General features: G+C 37.5%; 1 protein-coding gene across 1 annotated transcript in view; it reads left to right on the plus strand.

The window, feature by feature from the left end:
• Positions 1 to 13,635, plus strand: part of LOC147748679 (A.superbus venom factor 1-like) — a 1,557,217-nt gene that overhangs the window by 1,402,750 nt on the left and 140,832 nt on the right. The window contains exon 39 of the mRNA XM_086963549.1: positions 5,622 to 5,705. Within this exon, the coding sequence (XP_086819675.1) occupies positions 5,622 to 5,705 (84 nt within the window). The remainder of the gene's footprint in view (positions 1 to 5,621; positions 5,706 to 13,635) is intronic.

Here is a 13,635-nt window from a genome sequence, read left to right on the forward strand (position 1 = left end):
TGTTTGTCCTCAAATTACTTTACATATAAGCATGCAAGACTTGGGGCACATTTTGCGCCCATGCTTGTCCTTTCGATTTGCCTAAAAAAGTCCCCATTGAATACAACATTTCTTCACACTCATTGATAAACCTGGCAAATCAAGATACATTGCCTTCTTCATTTTGCAATTTCTCAACAATCATTTGACCTGTGTTATTCTGGGGAATATGTGTATGAAGGGCTTCAATATTAACCCCGGATGGAGTTCCACAAAGTGGTAAAAAAAATTTAGCCCCACTACGCAGAGCTCTGTGAGCGGTGGAGTTTGGTAGAAAAATGCTATTCGCAGTGATTGCACAGTGATGGATGCACAGCGCAGGTTTTCCTTTTCTGCCGCTCGAGTAGATTTTTACTCGAGCAGCAGCTTTCTCAACGCGAACGGGTAGTTTCTCAATGTGAGTGGTCACGAGCAAACGCAACCACTCGCAATAAGAAACCTGAACCCCCCCAAATTGAAAAATCTCCCCAGGAGGTTGATTTTCCATGCTTGTGCTCACCAACTTGATGTTGGTGATCGCGAACGAGGAAAAATCTTGCTGGGAGGTTGATATTCCTCACTCGCCATCGCCAACTTGACGTTGATGAACGTGAGCGAGGGAACAAACTCCGCTCCACTGCACAAAGCAGAGTTTTTCAGAGCTTCGCGAACTCTGTGTATTGTGGAGTGCAGAAAACTCAGCAAACTCCGCGAGCGGAGCAGAGTTCCTCGACCAGGGTTATTCAATATCCAATGAGTCAAAGCCATTCATTTTTATGATCAAAATAGATTCCCTCAATTTTGCGAATCATATCTGTTGTGTCTTTTATATATGACACTAGTGGTCTCAAAAAACAATCTGCATACTTACTAATAGGATCTGTTAATGAGTTAAGACTCTAGACTATCAGTCTCATTGGAGGATCACTGATGTTTTTATGAACCTTAGGAAGCCCATATGGGGCTGGTATCACTGGATGTTCATTGCGGAGGAAGTCATATTATTCCTGGCAAATAATGTATTCCTCCTTTGCCAGTTTTAGAATCCACTTTCACAGTTACATTTTTCCATTCATCCCTGCTTGATCTTCTATAATGATTCTCTTCCTCGAGAAGGGCTTGCCGTGTTCTATTCTAGTCTACAGTATCCATGATCATTATGCTTACCCCCTTCTCCCCTGGTTTTATTGTTATACTGTCACATTGTTCAAGGTGTTTTAGGGCTTCCCTATGTCTCCTGGATACATTATTGCTGTTCCATAGTTTTTACTAAATAGGTCCTCAATCCCCTTCTTAATACCTTTCTCGAAAATGTCAACTTTTTTTCCAACCATCTGATAGGGGCGCATGTGGAGAATGGTTTAAGAACAGAACGATTGTGCCTTGGTCCTAATTTCTTACCATGGAAAAATATTTTCCGCCTCATTTTTAGAAAAAGGACCCTCGTAACTCTCTCCATTTCAAACTTATTAGCTAATGCAGTTGGGGCAAAACCTTTTCAAGTACCTCTATCACATTCTTACTTTTGTCTCTTTAAGATATGTTTATTACTGGGTCCTTCCTCTCGACTACTCCTATTCCTTTTGGCTTCTGGTTCTAATGTATTGTCTCCTCTGGCCAGTGTTCTAGTAGTGATACATCCTCCTTCCTCTCCCTCTCCCTCAGGGATTCTGAATCTGTTTTGTCTGGTATTGTTCTAACAAAACAGGGGGTTCTGAGAGGGGGTGATCTGGATAATAAGAGGAAAAAGAGCGAACAATTTTATATGTCAAAGTTTGGCACATATAAATATTGCCTACAAAAAATATAGAGGATTGGGAGACAATTATACAGTAATAGCTGTGTCTGTCAATGATAACTGCATCAGGACATAAGTAAGCATCATTGCCTGAGGTTGTATGTATGTACTGCGATTGAACCACCATTTATGTAATGTGTAGGGTGCAGGAATACACCAGACATGATTATTGATATAAATTAACACAATGAGCGTAGTTCGGGTTATTAGAAATAAGAATACTCATATAGGGACATTAGTTAAAATTTCAATATAGCATAATAGTCTGTACCTGCGGATTTGCCCCTCTATATAGTATGGATTTTATCCACATATGCAATTCCTGGAGGTAATATGTCCCCCGCACAACACCTGAGAGAAAAATGAGAGCACCGAATGACGTCATCATAGCGTATGGCTTTCTAGTATGAATAAAAAAGGAAGAAATATGGCATCTAAATCAATACACAGATGAAAGCTGCCCAAACAGAAGGTAAGGAGAATTAGTCAGAATCAAAACGGCCTCATGACACAGGCAGGAAGGTGATGTATCTCTCCTTAGCTCGAATCACCGCAGATTAAAAGTAGCTCCAGTAATCACATACAGCAGTCCCTGAAATGTCCCCTGGGAGGGTGTGGTCATGCAGCTACATTTTTATCATTATCATTTAGAACTGCAGGTTTTTGCCTTTAAGACAAGCACGAATTAAGAAGCGGTGGGGGAACACGCCATTAGAATGATAAAAGACAGACAGCGCGATCTAAATACAATGTAGACACAGGATAAAATGCTCTCAAGCATGTGTAACCCACTGGAAAATAGCTAGCAGCATAATAGACAGCAGTAGGAATTCCAAATACAGGTACAACTCTCAAATCATTATGGTACTGTGTCGGTTGTAGTATTATGAATTCTGAGACTCTATACACAAGTCATTGGTGTCCAGCGCTTGTGCATTAAAATTCATAACTTCGAAAGAGGAAAGAGTGAATGAACAGATATATTGAACGTGGAAGATAAGGGTGAATAACTAAATGCTAACTTGTTTATGCCCTTAGAGTGAAGCACTGGACTATTAACTATCCAGGTGCACAGAAGGATACAACTATGCCCTCACAAGGAAATTTGGGATAGAGGGAAGCGAGCTATAGAATAATATATTAGCGATGATAGAGTAGTATGTCCATTATAGAAGTAAGGAATTGCTAAGATAACCCACTAATAAAAGTAGGAAGGTAATAGTATATTTTATATTCATATATACTATCACAGAATGGATGCCTAATTTACCACTGTCAGTGACCAAAATGGAGGATAACATATTTGGTACACTATAAGAGTAAGTCTAGCTCTTAATATATGAAACCACACACTGGAGAAGGTGGTGAAATGTCAGTACTTATAACGGCATGTAATGTCCACAGGAACTGAAATGGAAGTGGCCCTGTATAAATAACAATATCCTGGATCTTTGAGCAAGATCGAAAGAGGTAATTAATAGACAGGGGGTGATCCTAAACTATATAGAAGACACAATAAGGTGTGATTTAAATAAGGATAATATACACATGGGAACACACCTAACCACATCTAACCTGCAAGATAAGTTGCAATATGAAAAAATACATAGGCAACCAATTGGATGTGATTGAAATAAAGACAACAGACTTGTAGTAACACAAAAAACACAATTAGCCTGCATGATTAGATGCACATTAATAAGGGTGATTTAAATTTTCCTTTGCTAAGGGTTTGCACTAAAATTAAGGTATTGTAATTATTGTGATATGAGGTCCAGACTGAAAATATGTTTCTCTGTCTCCCAGAATATATGCATTTAATAGTTATGTTAAGTTGTTCTGAAGAAGGTGGGGTGAACCATCTCAAGTACCACCAAAATGCAGCATCAACGAAATTCTTTTTAATAATATTTGTAATGCATTTTTAAACTAACTGTGTGTGTAAAATAATGTGATAACTCATTTTATACTAAACATTTTTTGGGGTGATTATTGAGGTTTCAAACATCTTTTGTGGATAATTGATCTGAAATTAATTAGAAATCGTATACATATTGTATATTAATACATTTTCAATGTTCTTTAAAATTATGCATAATATTTGACTGGTTTTATCAATATTATTCGTTTATTAACAAATAGGTACTGTTTTGTATTTTAAGGAGGAAGAATAAGTTTGTTATTGATGAGAATTTTGTGAATCTTTATTTTTAAGTGCTCATCCATTTAGCTCAAGTGACTAAATCAGGGTTTTGTGATGATTGATACTCAGGAAAGGGAATTTTTCTTGGACTTTAGATTTGTTTTTAGGACATCCCTTCCAAATATAGATTCATTATGATATGTATAATTTGTTTGCAGCTGTAATCAGGTTGCAAAACATTAATATTTTACTGACTACTGAAAGGTATTGGTATTCCATTTGCAAATGACAATTGGTCCCTAAGAGATCACTTCCTCTTTGTGAATGGTCAAAAACATTTTGTAGGAATAGGCAGTGGTCCATAGGTTGTCTTAAAAAATATATCAAAAGTTTACAACAGTTTTTTGCTAAACACAGCCATTTTTCCTTTAAAGAAAGTGAGATGCATTAAAAATACAAAAAAAAGATTGCTTTATTTAACAGCAATCACAGGCATGGTGGCCATTTGACCCCAGCAAATTGCCATCTCTGTGAAGGCAACAAATCGTAATAAGTCGGAATTAGTGACCTACCTCATTAAAATGTAAGAGGTAGGTCAGATTCCAAACCACTTAGATTCATATTTTTAAGAATTAACCTTTTAGTACATGGGTCAGTTCTTAAAAATCTTCAATGGTTGCAAATTGCAAATAATATTTTCCAACCAGATATTAGTACAGAGGGCCTTAAAATGAGATTCATACCAAGTCAGATTATATTGATGTATATTTAGCTTAATATACACATTTTGCAAACAAAAAGATGATATCAAAGATTTTAGAGACTGAACCAAGGGCTCCTGGAAAATACTAAATCTGAAAGTAGAGAGAGAGGACACCCTTGCCTCGTACCTTCGTATAGTGAACAAAAACAGATTGAAATCTAGACTATTATCAACATAGTCATTATATCTTTGTTCAATTACCCTTGGCAAAGAAGCAAAACCAAAGCCAATATCATTAAGCAGACATTGGTCTCTATGCACTACAATTGCTAGAAATCATATACCCTTTCATTCATTTCTTGAAAGTTAGTGAAACATTTGCGTTCTACCAGGATTTCAAAATCTTGACCACTGAGCAGATTATGCACATATTAAGGAATATATATCTTACGTTATGCAGTATTTATGCATAATTGCATATTTGCAAAGTCCTTGTCTGTATGTTCTCAGAGGTAGACTCGGTTGTAAATGTGCCCCACTTAACATTTATTGGCTAGGGCTTCTCAAACCTGTGAGAAGAGAGTGGCTTTAGGATTTGCTGATGGTGCTAAATCAAACCAATTTAAAATATAATCAGCTATCTTAGTAATATTGAAAATGGAGGTAACAGGATCGGTCTGTTGTTGAGCTTGGTTCGTGAAAAGATGTGGGTAATGTTAGTGGAATGTTTTAAAGAAGCTGGCATTCTATACAAATACCGAAATTGAAGAATAAAAGGTCCATTACACTCAATCAACTTAAGCGGCAGAGATCTAAAACAATTAGAGTACATTTACAAAATGATCCTATAGCCAGAATCATGTAGCACGTATTTGTGAATCATTTGCTCAGCCTGGCCACTTGGATGTTCCAGGATTTTTGTCAAGGCCTAGGTCTGTAATTATTGTTCTTTTTTACAGTGTACAAGGCTAAACTCATGAGAACAGAGAAGTCAGACAGCAATGACAAATATATGATGAACATTACAACCGTCATAAAAGCAGGTAATTAAATCACACGTCCCTCACAAGGGAACTGTAAAATTCTTAACATCCACCAATATGCTTTTTTACTTTGTACAACAAGCCGCTTTATAGTTGTATACCTGAAAATGATGATGACTCACTTTGGTGATGTTTCCACTCGCTGTTTTATATTTTTATTTAGCATTATTATCATCAAAGAGTTCTGTTAGGTTGTTACACAATGGTAAACAGCAAACATTCAAGAAGTATCAGACAGTTTTCTCTATACAGCAAACCACCTGTAGTTTATTCTGTTTTAGTGCCTGTGAAAGATGATTGGAGGTCGAAGCTAAAGACCGTTATCATAGTACAATGTTGTTACAATGTCTGCATTTGCTTCATGCTTGCTTAGAAAGGTGATGAGGAGGTGATGGTATTCTAACAATGGAATAAGTTACTCATCTGCAACCCTAGGTTGAAATGGGGCTTTAGGGAAGAGAGTGGCTGCAAAACACCTTTTTGTAAGTTTAAATTAGAATTTATTTAGCAATTAACAGTAACAATCATGTAATACAGCAGATACAGCAGAGAATATTGCAATAAAATACAAAAAGTATATCGGGGGAGAAGGGGAAAGAAGCAAGGGATGGGAAACAATGTAAACAGTATTTTCATCTAAACACCATTATAAACGCATGGAATTAAAATCTGTAAGCAAAAGAGAAAACCTAAAAAGAAAAACCACAAGCTGTAATAGGAACAAGAAAAAACATCAACGGGAAAATCAATAAGAAATGTTTAAACTAACAGAAAACAACGAGTGAGTCAGGAACTTTTCTGAACCTCATCAGATGTGATAACTGGTGGATCATTATTTGAGGCAATAGAAGTTAAATAGGTGGAGATAGGGAGCCATAAAAGACCTCTTTTGATGGATACAGAAATAGGTGTAATGTAATTAGTATCAAGTCTGTGGTGAAAACAAACGGCATTCCACCATGCTCTTGAAGTGACTTTGTCTGTTTGTTTCCAATTAGAGGTTATTAAGTAGAGAGCTATCGCCAGCAACAAATCTACTAGCTTAACGTTGGAAGTAGTTTGGAGCCAAACTGGAGACAGTGAACCTAGAAAAATATTAATAGGGGAACTGGGAACTTTTGTGTTAAAAATTCTGTTAATCTGAGACCAAACCAAATTCCAAAAGTGATGAATGGGAGGACAGTCAATGAGCATATGTTTTAAGTTGGCTTTTGAGCAGGGGCAAGACCAGCAGGTAGAAGTAGAGTTTGTGGAGAAGGAATATAATTTTTCAGGGGTGAATATAAGGCGTTGGTAAATAAAATACAGATTTTGAGAGGTGTTAGCATCCCTGGAAGTTTTATGTATTTTTAACCACAATTTAGCCCAAAAATGTGTCGACCAACATTCCATAAGATTGTTTTCCCAAGCCAATTCAGCCTTAGTTTTATTTCTATCTGAGGAAAGAGACAAGAGTTTATATAAAGATGAAGCTGAGGGAGAAGTAGTTAATAAAGGGAAAATCATAAAGCAGCTGGAAGGAGGAGAAGATATGGGTGGTTAGGATTGTAGATATAGGGAAAGAGAAGTATATAGAAGATCATACTGAGATTTACAAGAAGCTGGTATGGAAAATCGTTCTTGAAGATCGGAAAGCGATAAAGGAATATTATTGAGTAGTAATTGGGAAATCCAGAGCAATCCTTTAGTTCTGCAAGATTTCCAATAAATGGTGCGGTTTTTTATGCGTAACAAACTGTCATGCCAACTAGGTTGTAGGTCTAGCAAACAAAAAGAGGGATAAGAAAACGGTAATAGAGAGGAAAGAGTTTTACGAGCGTGTGAGATAACTGGAGTTTGAAAAGAAGATATATTGTTAGTGAAGAAACAATATAGTGAAGAAAAAATTCTATAGTCAACCAGATGGGGGGGGGGGTATATTAGCTGATCAAGAGAAAGCCACAGGGAAGATTGTTTTACAGGGAAGGCATAATAATACTTTTTAAAATCAGGAAATTTAAGACCACCAGGGGTTTTGTCTGCTTTCAGAGAGGATAGGGCCATTCGAGGCGATTTGTTTTTCCCCAAAAATTTTGTTGAGAGATAATAATTTTTTTTTTAATAAAATCCAGGAATGTGTACCAGAATCATAGAGATAATATACAGAATTAAAGGAGAAAGCATCATTTTGAAGGAATCTAGTCGTCCCCACCAAGAGAGAAAGAGCGGATGCCAACAATCAATAGAATCAGATACAATTTTCGTAATGTGGTCAAAATGTAGTTTTAATGTATCCAGGAATGTTCGCGGGGAACCACAGTCCCAAGTATTTTATCTTAGAAGGTTGCCAAGAAAAACGGTAGAAATTAAATCTTGTTTAAGGCAAAGCACGTTGAGGGGAAGAACTTCACACTTATCTGAGTTAGGACGATAGCTGGATAACTGAGAAAAGGTATCCACTTGTTTTAGAAAAGAGGGGATAGCTGTCGAAGGGTTGGAACAATTTTAAAGAATATCATCGGCATACACCGACATTTTAACATGAGAAGTGTCTATTTGGAAACCCGTAATCTAAGCATCTTGTTGGATTTTAGTTAAAAAGGGTTCTAATGCAATTATACATAAAAGGGGAGAGAGTGGGCAGCCTTGTCGTACACCCCTTAAAAGAGGGAAGTAGTCTGAGAGTTTCCCGTTAGCAAAAATAGAAGCTTTAGGACCTGAATATAACAATGAAATAAAGGATATTAATATAGGAGGAAACCCTATCCATCTCAATGCCTGAAACATGAAGTCCCATCCTATCCTATCAAAAGCTTTCTCTGCGTCTAACGCTCTTGTTGCAATAGGGTAATCTAGAGAGGATGCTTCACTAAGTATATTAAAAAAGACTCTAGAATTATCAGATGACAAACAACCTTTTATTAAGCCTGATTGTTTGGGACCAATGAGATTAGGCAAGATTGGATCGATACGAAGAGCAAGAATTTTTGCAAATATCTTGTTGTCAAGATTAACTAAGGAAATGGGACGCCAATTTTTGCATATAGAAGGATCTTTGTTATATTTGGGTATTAGACAGATCAAAGCTTCTTGAAATGTTCCAGTAGATACACCTGACGAAATAAAAGAAATAAAGACCAATAGAAGATGTGGGAGTAGAAAGGTAGCAAATTGCGCATGAAATTCAATCGTGAATCCGTCTGGACTGAAGCTTTTCCTCTTTTTAGAACTGAAACTGCATGCGTAATCTCAGAGAGAGTGATATCCTTTTTTAAAGAAGTAAAGTCAGTATTGTGAGGTTTACAAAGCTATGCTCTCGCAACTACAATAAGGTATCACAGATAAAGTACAATGACTAATGAGAATCAATGAACAGAAGCAGATTCTTGTGTGTGTTTCTTGTCACAGCAAGATGACGGTTTATTTTCTCCAGACTTGAGGAATATCACAAATAGCCGACACGTGTTTCGTCGTGTACAGTTGAGTCAACACGACTCTTCAGGGCTGGTGGTATAAAAATAACGTAAGCATATTCAGTTATGCGTCATATCACTGTAACATACTGCATATGGTGACAGAAGTGCATCCAACATGCAGTAGTGGCGTGCGTGTACATTTGCACATGGTGGTTGTGTTTGGTGATGACGCTCCAGATCTAGGAAGTGTGCCACTACAAGGATGTGGGTGGTTGACCTTGAGTGGTGGTGCACAGTCGTGAAGTTCGGTGATATAACGTCTGAGTGTGTGGTCATTGTTCACACGTACACAGTGATCCTGCAATTCGAAGGTTTGTGAGGTGGTGAAGCATCCAAGAGAAAAACATTCTAAAGTGAAGTGATGTGTGAAATTATTGGTGATAGGATCTAACGAAAGCGTAGTTTAGCGTAGGAAATAGGTGGTATCCGTTATAAGTTAAAGGCAAACAAATTTTCTCTACCACCTATTTCCTACGCTAAACTACGCTTTCGTTAGATCCTGTCACCAATAATTTCACACATCACTTCACTTTAGAATGTTTTTCTCTTGGATGCTTCACCACCTCACAAACCTTCGAATTGCAGGATCACTGTGTACGTGTGAACAATGACCACACACTCAGACGTTATATCACCGAACTTCACGACTGTGCACCACCACTCAAGGTCAACCACCCACATCCTTGTAGTGGCACACTTCCTAGATCTTGAGCGTCATCACCAAACACAACCACCATGTGCAAATGTACACGCACGCCACTACTGCATGTTGGATGCACTTCTGTCATCATATGCAGTATGTTACAGTGATATGACGCATAACTGAATATGCTTACGTTATTTTTATACCACCAGCCCTGAAGAGTCGTGTTGACTCAACTGTACACGACGAAACACGTGTCGGCTATTTGTGATATTCCTCAAGTCTGGAGAAAATAAACCGTCATCTTGCTGTGACAAGAAACACACACAAGAATCTGCTTCTGTTCATTGATTCTCATTAGTCATTGTACTTTATCTGTGATACCTTATTGTATTTGCGAGAGCATAGCTTTGTAAATTTGTTTAGTCTTCTGACTTTTTTAGACGGTTAAGGGTGTTTTTCCGCCTGCTCTTCACGCACTACACATCAACCATTCACATTACACACTGTAACGTAAAATTGAGGCAGTGCGCCCTAGATATCTGAATTTCAAAAAAACCCCTTTTCAGTTCATTTCAGTATTATGAGGTGAAGGATGATCTATCGATTGAAAATAAGAAGAGAGATCAGTTGGAGTCGGTTGTTGTTCGGAAGTATATAGATTTTTATAAAAGGAAACAAATTTGTTCAAAATATCATCATCTTTAAATAAAGAAACGCCTGCATTGTTCAGTATAGATTCTATTTTAGCTCGGTCCTGTCGTACTTTCAAATAATTAGCCAGTAACTTCCCCATTTTATTTTGACCTCCATAGTAGCAAGTACTGCTCTTTAAAAGTTATGAAGAATCAGTATCAGTAGACAATTTATTAAATTTAAATTTTGCATCAATAAGATTTTTTAATGAAGATTCAGAGTTTGAATTATAATAAATATATTCAAGTTTTTTAATCTCGGCAAGCATTTGGGTATTTTTAATTTCATAAGATTTCTGTTTTTGAGAAACAAAATGTATAATAAAGCCCCTGGCTGCAGCTTTGAAAGAGTCCCAAATCATAACAGGAGAAGAAGACGGGGTAGATTTAAAGGAAAGGAATTTGGAAGCAAAAGAGGTGAATTGGCTTGTGAATTTAGGGTCAGATAATAAGGCATTATTTAATCGCCATCTATAAGGTAACAGGTCAAAATCAACATAAACTGGAGGGTGGTCCGATATGAGGATGGAGCCAATTTCAGAACAGGGAACTTGTTGAAATAGGGATTTATTAAAAAAGAGATAATTTATGCGAGATTGACAGTGGTGAGAGGGGGAGTAAAAGCTATATTCTCAGGTATCAGGGTTGCAAAGTCTCCATATATCTACTAGTGATTTACATTGTATGGTGGAAGTAAATTGGGAATGCATCTTAGTATTAGAGAATTTAACAGAAGAATGTCTATCAAGTATGGGATCTAAAACTTGGTTGCAATCACCCTAAACATAATGTAGTCATCATCAAACTGAAGGAGCTTCTCAGATATATGTGTCCAAAAAGTATTATCAACAGTAACATGTGCACAAACATTAAAAAGGACCAAGGGAATTTGATTTAAGATAAATTTGACTATAATCCAGCGCCCCTCCGAATCACATTCTTGATGTGAGATTGACACCTGAAATTTTTTATGACCTAAAATAGAGATTCCATTTTTTTTACCTAGAGCTTGGGAGGAAAAAACATTGCCTACCCCACATCGTTTTAATTTAGATGCTTCAGCATCAGACAAATGAGTCTCTTGAATAAAAGCTATATCAGTATTTAATTTAGCTAAATGGGTTAATACCCGTTATCTTTTTATAGGATTATTTATTCCCTTAACATTCCATGTACCAACTCTAAAGGTAACCAATTAGAATTAAAATGAACAAATATAATGGAAACAGTAAGATAATTTAAATAATTATTTAAAAAATAATAGAAAGTAGAATGGCTGGAAGTAAAATAGAAATGACGAGATACAAAAGGGACAAGGAGAGGGAGAGGAATTAAGAAGTTTTCATACAAAATAGTAAAGCGGAAAAAGGAAAAAGGAAAGAAAAAGAAGAGAAAAGAGGGGGAGAAAAAAGGACAGGGAAAAAGGAGACACTGAACAGGAAAACAAAGCAAGTCAAACAATTGATGGTACAGGATAATATCAAAAAGACATACCACAAAAAGACAATGAAAGTGGGGATGGAGGGGCCACATAGGGGAGGTAGCACACCGAAACAGAGGACTCAAAGAGGACGCAGCAAGGGGAGAAAGTCTCCAGGCGAAGACATAATAAAAGACAAAGGATCACAGAACCGCACCTGATAAAAGGAAAAAGGAAAAACATTAGGAGGATAATTCACAGCATACTAAATACAATATGAGAGGGGGCATAAATAAATAACTACATACATTTATGGATCGAGTCAAAACAATTATAAACAATGAGTGTCCATGGAGTCATCTCTGAGGAAGTCCAAGAAGTTTTGAAGAAGCGTCAGATCCTCATATTTTGTTGGTTTATAGTTATGAATTACTTTGAAGAGTCAAGGATGAAATAATCCATATTGGGCCTTCAGGGCATGTAGGGCAGGTCTTATGCCTAGAAACTCTCTGCGTCGGTCTGCGGTAGCCTTAGCATAATCTTGATTTCAACCTGTTGCCTGAGGAATTGTATTTCTTTATGGATACCTGGAACCTGCTAAGAGACTACCTGCACTGAAGTTACTCTTCTTTCAAGATCCGCAACTCATTGCTCGGTATGAGTCCAGTTGTCCTCAAGGAAGACGGATGTTTGTTTCAGCCATATATGGTTTGAGTGAACGTATTTTCTCAAGTAAAAGGTCCATGGATATAGATGCAGCAGAATTGGTAGGAGAAGGAGGGTTTGTCTTTAATCGGTTTCCCGATGTGGAGGGTATTTTGGAGTTGGGTTTATTACTTGAGTGACAGATAGTAAAAGAGGTGCCTGTTATTCCAACAGAGTCACTGAGAGTTTCCGCCAAATTGTCCTGTAGCACACTAAAGTGATTAGTATCTTCTATTGACAAGAAAGCCACATTCATTTGCTGTGTAGAATTGCGATTAGAATGAGCCATATTCACAGAAATATGTTTGAAATGAAGAACTGGAAATTATGGTCCAAAGATCTAAAATGGCGTCTGGCAGTCTGCTACTTATTCCTGAGAGGAGATGAAAACATTCGACCAGAAACGCATTATGGATAAAGCAGAGTAAGCATAATGTCCAAAGGCACGGCAAAGGGCAGAGCAGAGTAATTGTTTATGTTCCAATATGTTTGTTTAAAAGGAAAAATATAGCAGGCAAATTTAGAAAACTAAAATGGCATCCCCTAAGCACTGAGAAAATGTTGAGGAGAAAAAGAGCAGTCAAAATAGTGCCAAAATATGAAAATTCCCCACAGAAAGTCAATGTACAGAAGGACAGCTGTTTCCATGTTGTTAAAAAACTGCTAGATTATTCAGGGCGAGATCATCAGGAGAGGTATGCAGCAAAGCACACGAGAACAGGCAAAGTAAGGTAAAATGGCAGCCACGTCTTACCGGCGAGCCACGCTGTGGAGGAGAAGCTGAAAAAACATTGTGTTGGGCTCACCCGGTGTCGCCGCGAGTGCCCAGAAAGAAAGCAGAGAGGTTCCACCGCATGGGAGAACGGTTTGGTGATCTCGGCAGCCGCTTTGAAAGCCTGGAGGGGGCCCATCGCTTTACGCTCTCACGGAGCTCCTGAAAGCGGTGGCTATTAACTTTTGGGGTGTATTGTGAGGGCTATTTTTAATGTTTGTTGTATATTTGCATTACCAA

Source organism: Lissotriton vulgaris, chromosome 1_1 (assembly GCF_964263255.1).
Source record: "Lissotriton vulgaris chromosome 1_1, aLisVul1.2, whole genome shotgun sequence".
Classification (NCBI taxonomy): Eukaryota; Metazoa; Chordata; class Amphibia; order Caudata; family Salamandridae; genus Lissotriton; species Lissotriton vulgaris.